Below are 6,082 nucleotides of genomic sequence, written 5' to 3'. Positions count from 1 at the left end.
ACTTGGCAGCGTCAGCCCGGGGCTTTCCCCGGCTGCGCCTCCGGAACGATCGCTCCGAACAACAACAACCGTCCCTCGCTGCTCGATCCCTCCCCGAAAGGCAACCGCGGCGCGGTGCCGGCGCGGCCGCAGCGCCCCGTCGGGGCCGCCCGGGGCAGGGCCCGGGACCCGCAGCCCCTCAGACCCCCCCAGCCCCCCGCGGCTGCCGGCCCGACGCCCCCAGCCCGACGTGGGCGCCCCGCGGTGGGTCCGGGCTGCGGGGGACAGCAGGAGGGGAGAGGGTGGGGGGGTCAAGCGGACCCCGCCAAGCGGGGACCCGGCAGCGTGGGGGGTGCGGCGAGCGGCTGCCCCGCGCATCGCGGCCGCGGGGGGAGTGACTCTGGCAAGCTGCGGCGAGCCGAGATAAAAGCTCCGCTGCTGCCTCCTTCCCTCCCCTTTTCTCTTGTAACTTTTTTTTTTTTCCCTTTCCCTCCCTCTCCCTCCCAGCAAAGTGACCGCGGCGGCGGCGGCGGCAGCCCCGGAGCAGCCGCAGCGCCGGACGCCGCCATGAGCCCCCCGGTGCCGCCGTCGGGCCGCGCCGCCGGGGGCTGAGCCTGGGCGCGGGGGGCGCGCCGCGAGCCGCGCCGCTCCGCGCCGCCGCGGCGGGGGGCCGGAGGCAGAGGAGGCAGCGAGAGCCTGGGACCCCCGGCCGCCCCCGCCGTGCCCTGGGCAGCGGCCGCCGCGATGTCGGCGCAGAGCCTGCTGAGCAGCGTCTTCTCCTGCTCCTCCCCGGCCGCCGCCGCCGCCGCCGCGCCCGCCGCCAAAAGCCTCTCCAAGCGGAGGCTCCGCCAGACGCGCAGCCTCGACCCGGCCATCATCGGCGGCGGCCGGGAGGACGGGGAGGGCGCGGGCCGGGCGCCGCGGGTGCGGGGCGCCGGCAGCCCCCCCGGGGAGCGCCGCCGACCCCGGGGCGCCCCGCCGACCCCCGGCGCTTCCTTCTCCACCCCCAGCACCCCGCTGGAGCGGTCGCCGCCGGGCAGCGCCCTCTTCGACGAGGAGAGCCCCCGCGGGAAGCGGAGCCCCGGCTGGGAGCTGCCCTTCCTGGCGCGGACCCCGTCGGCCTCGGCGCTCAGCGGCCCCGCCGGCCCCGCCAACAGCATCTTCTCCTCGCCCCGCCGCTGGCTGCAGCAGAGGAAGGGGCAGCCCTCGCCGCCCGGGCCTCGCCCCGCCGCCTACGTCGTGTGGAAATCCGAGGTAGGAGCGCCCGGCCCCCGGGGACGGGCACCGGCCCCCGCCGTGCGGCGCCCCGGCCCCTCGGAGCCCCGGGACGTGGCGGTCCCCCCGCGGCGGTGGGTGCGTGACAGCGGGACGGCCGGCCGGCCGCGGCCCCGGGCGGTGGCCGCGGTGCCGTCGAGGCCGCCGTGGGAAAGGGGCACGCGTGTTAGCGCCGGGCGCGGGGAGCCGCGGCGGTGGCGGGACGGACGGACGGACGGCGGCGTCTGGCGTTCCCTCGACGGGTTCCGTCTGTAGTTGTCCCGGGCATGTAAAACCTTCCCCCTCCCAGTTTCACACCTCGTAAACCGAAGTATGCGATGGCTTCTAAAGAGATAGACAAATTGTTTTTAATGTGCACGCCCAGTGATCTGTGATTTATTTGACAGCACACATGTGTCAAAACCACATGAGGAGCGATCCTATTCCAAGACAAACCCAACTTTGCAATGCAAATATTTATCCGTTTAACTTGGATGTCGTCGGTGTTGGGCTGCAGCTATCGTACCATCTGGACGATTGTATTCAAAGAATGTGCCATTGTTTCTTGATAGCGATTGCTCGGCGAGCTGGTTATGCACAGCCCGTTGCAGCGGGAGAAGAAATTTTCTGTTTGGAGAAATTCTTCGTCCTCTTTGTGGTGTTTAGGTTTCCTGCTTAACCGCTTAGCAGTCCCTCCTGGAGCTTTCGGGTTGGGGTCGGAAGGCAGCCTTTTCGGTTTATTGCCACTTCCATTTCAGATGTATTTATTATGAGTAGCCAATACTAACTAGGTTTGTCAACAAAACAGCCCCATAGTTTCAGTGGGATGCAGAAGTCCTTGAAAAATCGTTACCTTACACAGTGATGTGGGATCCAAAGCCAAACCAGGCACCATCCCAAGATTACCACAAGCAGCTTTAAGGGCAAAGCCTGCCTCGCACCCTGAACGAGACCCTGCGTCCTCCTGCTAGCTTGGGGCATAAAAGCTGTCAATATCTGCCGGTTGGGAGGGAGTGTCAGCACCCAGGGGGTGACTTCAGGCTAATGTTGGAAGAGGCAATGAAGGTTTTCAGCAGTTTTCAAAAATGGGTTATTATTAAGTCTTGTGATCAGAAGTTACTCTTAGCAATATTTCATCTCAATGCTTCAGTTCTAAGATAATTAAAGATTCATGATTTCCAAGAACTGTGTGGGAGTTGCAGTGTCAGTGACAAAAAACCTCCAGTGAGACAGTGGGCAATGACCTTTAGATGCTCACACTAATTAAGAGTAAGTTGGCTGCTTATCCACTTACGGTTTGAGAAGGAACATCAAAAAGTATAAGATACATAAGATTTCCTGTGCGGAGTTTCTGGACTGCGTCCCAGACTCGGAGCACGTGCTCTGACCCACTTTAAGCGGGTCTCCCTGTTTTCACTGAATCCACGCGAAGGTGTCGGACACTCGGGGCGTGTAAGGGTTAGTTCACCTGGCGGGTTTTGCAGGTCTGTATGTTGTCAAACCATGTAGCACAGCACACCTTGAGACTGCAAGTTCAAAAGTACGATTATTTTTCCTGCCGTGGTGTGCATCTAGCGCTTTTAAATAGTCAAACCTTACTCTGGGCGGGGAGGGGTTATATTGCGAATAACGTGATTGCGTTACACTGATGTCGTTTATAGTTAAATCTGATTCAGTGAGGTTTCATGTGATGTTACAGCGCTTTCTGTGACAAACTGTTGTTTACTTGGCATTTGAACCTGGGAAAGTATCTTTCATACATTTAAGAAATGGGTGTTTACGCTAACAAAGCGCAATCTTGTCTTTTGGAGGCATCTTTCCTATTGATGAAGCCTGATTTTTAGAGTAACCAGTACATATGTTTAAAAAAACAAAATCACCTTTATATTAGGGAAAAAAAAAAACAACCCAACATGCGATTCTGATGTAAGGGAACAATTTTGTGAATGTCTGAGGCCAGTGCTGCCAGGACAAGCGAGCACCCATGTCTCTGTGCTGGGTCCCCGTGGCCGGGCTGGGCAGGTGGCTGGGCCTCCATAAGCCCTCGGTTGGGCACGAGTGTCATTGCAGTCGTCGTCCCAGCAGTCACGGTGGTGGGGCTGCGATGGCGGGGCAGGGTGTGCTGCACCTCAAAGGCAGGCTGCTGCGGCAAATCAGCGTCGTCGCTGGGAATCTGTGGGAGCCTGATACCTTCTGTTTTGCAAGGCGTTATATAAGTATTAATTTAGTTACAACGATCAGCAATGACGCATATAAATGGTTTAAATCTATATTTTAAATGAAACTGCGCGTACATAATTTTGATCGTATTCCCCCTCTTATTGCAGGCATGAATCCTAATGTTCGTTCAGTTTGGTTTTATCATAAACCAGCGTCGTTCATGAAGGATTTAGTTGCTTGCTTCCTATTTAGTCTTTACTGGAAAAAGACTTGTTCAGTTTTCAGGAAGCGAAGGATCCTGGATCTCTGGGGCTTCACCCTAGCTGTGGCAAAGCAAGTGCGCTTGAGAAGGTGAAAAAAACACATTTTAGTGGGTGAAAAGGAAATAACTATTTATAATATTGTAACTTTAAAAGGTCCCATTATCAAAATTATTGTATTCTCAATAGGAAATGTGTCATTCAGTTCTTTCCAACCTGAAAAATGAAGTACATCATGACAATGATTTTACTCAGCTGTAAAAGACAACTGAATAGATAACTGCAAGCTGAAAATAAGCATGGAGGGTTTTAGTCTGAATATTTAGAAATTCCCATCCTGTTAGCTGGGGAATAAAAGAGATATGCGTTACAAAACCTGTTTTCTTTACCTTCATTCTAACATCTTCAATATAATTGCACTTTTTGGAAAACATTCCTCTGAAGCCACTGTGCAAGTAACAGGGTCATGCACTAAAAATAGTACTTTCGGAGATATAGGTGGGAATTAGTTTCTTCCCCCTACCGTAATCTCTAAAGCGGTAAAGGGAAGTAAAAGTGCAACGGAGATTTTTCTCTTCAGAACCTCCCAAAATAGTAACTTCTGAGCAGGACCTCCTTCACCTGTCCCAGGCTGGATCTGTGCGCTGGCGCCTAGAGGGATGTGGTGAAGATGCGGTTTTGCAGCACATGCTGGAACGTGAGCTGTGCGAATCCCGCCCGTGGGCAGCCCGGTGCTTTGGGGCTGCAGGGGTCAGAGCACCTGGCCCCGCTGTATTCAGATTTTGAAGGCAGCACTGAGCACTCCCTTACCAGCTGATCTGCAGTTTCTGTATATGAGGCCAAAATGCCCAAAATAGCTTTGATATGAGGCCAGGAGAAGGGTGGTTTGTTTGTTTTACCTTCTTTTTATTGTAGTTTTTTGACTTCAGCATTTTATACCACAGCCCTGTCTGCTGGCCTAGGGATGGAAAGGCTCAGTTCAAGTGGCCGTTTGTACATCATTTTTAATGGAATGCCAGAGTGCACAGGGCATTTCCAGTTTCAGCAGCAGGTCACACTGAGAGGCTTTACACAAGGAAAGGTGTTAGGCCTATATTCTTGGGTCCACAGATTTTGGATGTGAAGCGTCATGTGACAGTGGCGTCTCTTGCTCCCAGATGATCTGGCTCTTCTTTATTGGCATGTAATTTTATTCACAAGAATATTTTACAGTTGTAAAGATTATTTTTAGTAGAGCTTTACTTTGCTGACAAGCATTCTTTCCCCTGTCTATTATCTGCTCGCATAGAAGCTGCTTAAATAAAAAACCTGTTCCTGGGTCTGTGGAAATCAGTGAAATTACCAGTGGTTTCAGCAGAGCGAAGCTGAGGGGGATTTTTTAACAAGGGAAAAAAGCATTCATCCTTAATTCCCATTGGATCTCAGCTGTCGTTTTAAGCCACTTTCCTTAAAGAAAATTCACTTTCACTTACAAAATTAAGTCTGTTATGACTATTGTGCTTTCATTAAGTGTTTCATAAGGTTGGGTGACTCTCTAAGTGAACTAAATATAATGGAAAAAGGTGGTAAAATATGTAGAGATACAATAGTGCCTTGATTCTGCCAACATTTAGTCATACATTTATGCTTAAGTACGTGAGTAGTCCCACACAAGTTAAGGATGCTTACAGTGACTGACTGGAATGTTTGCCAGGTGAAAAGTCCAAAATAGCTCAAAACAAATAGATCTGTGTGAAGTCTCAAGTTGCATTGATTCTTTTGCTTATTCTTCTGTCCTAAAGATGGCAATGGAAGGCCCCAGCGTGTGTATAAAAAATATGGCAAATTGCATGAATGTATCTGAGTAATCTTTATCATGATAAACCAAATCTACACACTTAAATTTATATGGCCTGATTATTTTGCGGTCATACTTTGTGTGTTATTGACTAATTAAACTTTAACATCTCCAGTTAATATGGTTTTTTTGGGGAAGAGCTGTTTATAAGGAAATGGTAGCATAATATCTGCAGCCTTACCACTCACGTGCCTGGCCGCTGGGAAGCAGGAGGCACCATCGTGAGTTTGCAGTTGCTCCTCAGCACCTTCGGGTTGCTGCAGGTGGTTGGCTCAGCCCTTCCTCATGTCTTCCTCCTCCTGGCACAGCCTGCGATCGACCTGCCTGCTTGCCCAGGGAGGCTTTCTGTCAAGCACAACGGGGTGAAGGGTTTCCCAAGGTGCGAGAGGGAAGGTCGCCCTGGTTCCTTACCAGGTGTTAGAGGAGAAGCCAGGAGTCATCCTGGTGTCTCCTGAGCTGCCGGCTGGCCAAGCTGTGGCTAGCTGCGAGGAGGCTGGAGATGCTCATCTGCAATATCAGAACAACATTACTTTAGCCAAATTACTTTATAACTTCTGTTTGAGTTATATGGAGTGATAATTTAGGGTACAGC

The 6,082-nt window shown here is 52.6% G+C and overlaps 1 protein-coding gene across 2 annotated transcripts in view; it reads left to right on the top strand.

Moving 5' to 3' along the window:
• Positions 1–304: 304 nt before the first annotated feature.
• The window catches only part of ARHGAP6 (Rho GTPase activating protein 6), a 342,719-nt gene continuing 336,941 nt past the window's right edge, over positions 305–6,082 (top strand). Inside the window, exon 1 of one of the 2 annotated variants that reach the window (XM_075095440.1) lies at positions 305–1,233. In XM_075095440.1, the coding sequence (XP_074951541.1) occupies positions 724–1,233 (510 nt within the window). In that variant the 5' untranslated portion in view covers positions 305–723. The remainder of the gene's footprint in view (positions 1,234–6,082) is intronic. The other variant, XM_075095462.1, reaches the window with a different exon arrangement.

This window comes from Phalacrocorax aristotelis, chromosome 1, assembly GCF_949628215.1.
Source record: "Phalacrocorax aristotelis chromosome 1, bGulAri2.1, whole genome shotgun sequence".
In the NCBI taxonomy this organism is placed as follows: domain Eukaryota; kingdom Metazoa; phylum Chordata; class Aves; order Suliformes; family Phalacrocoracidae; genus Phalacrocorax; species Phalacrocorax aristotelis.
This window is presented reverse-complemented; position numbering and strand designations above follow the sequence as displayed.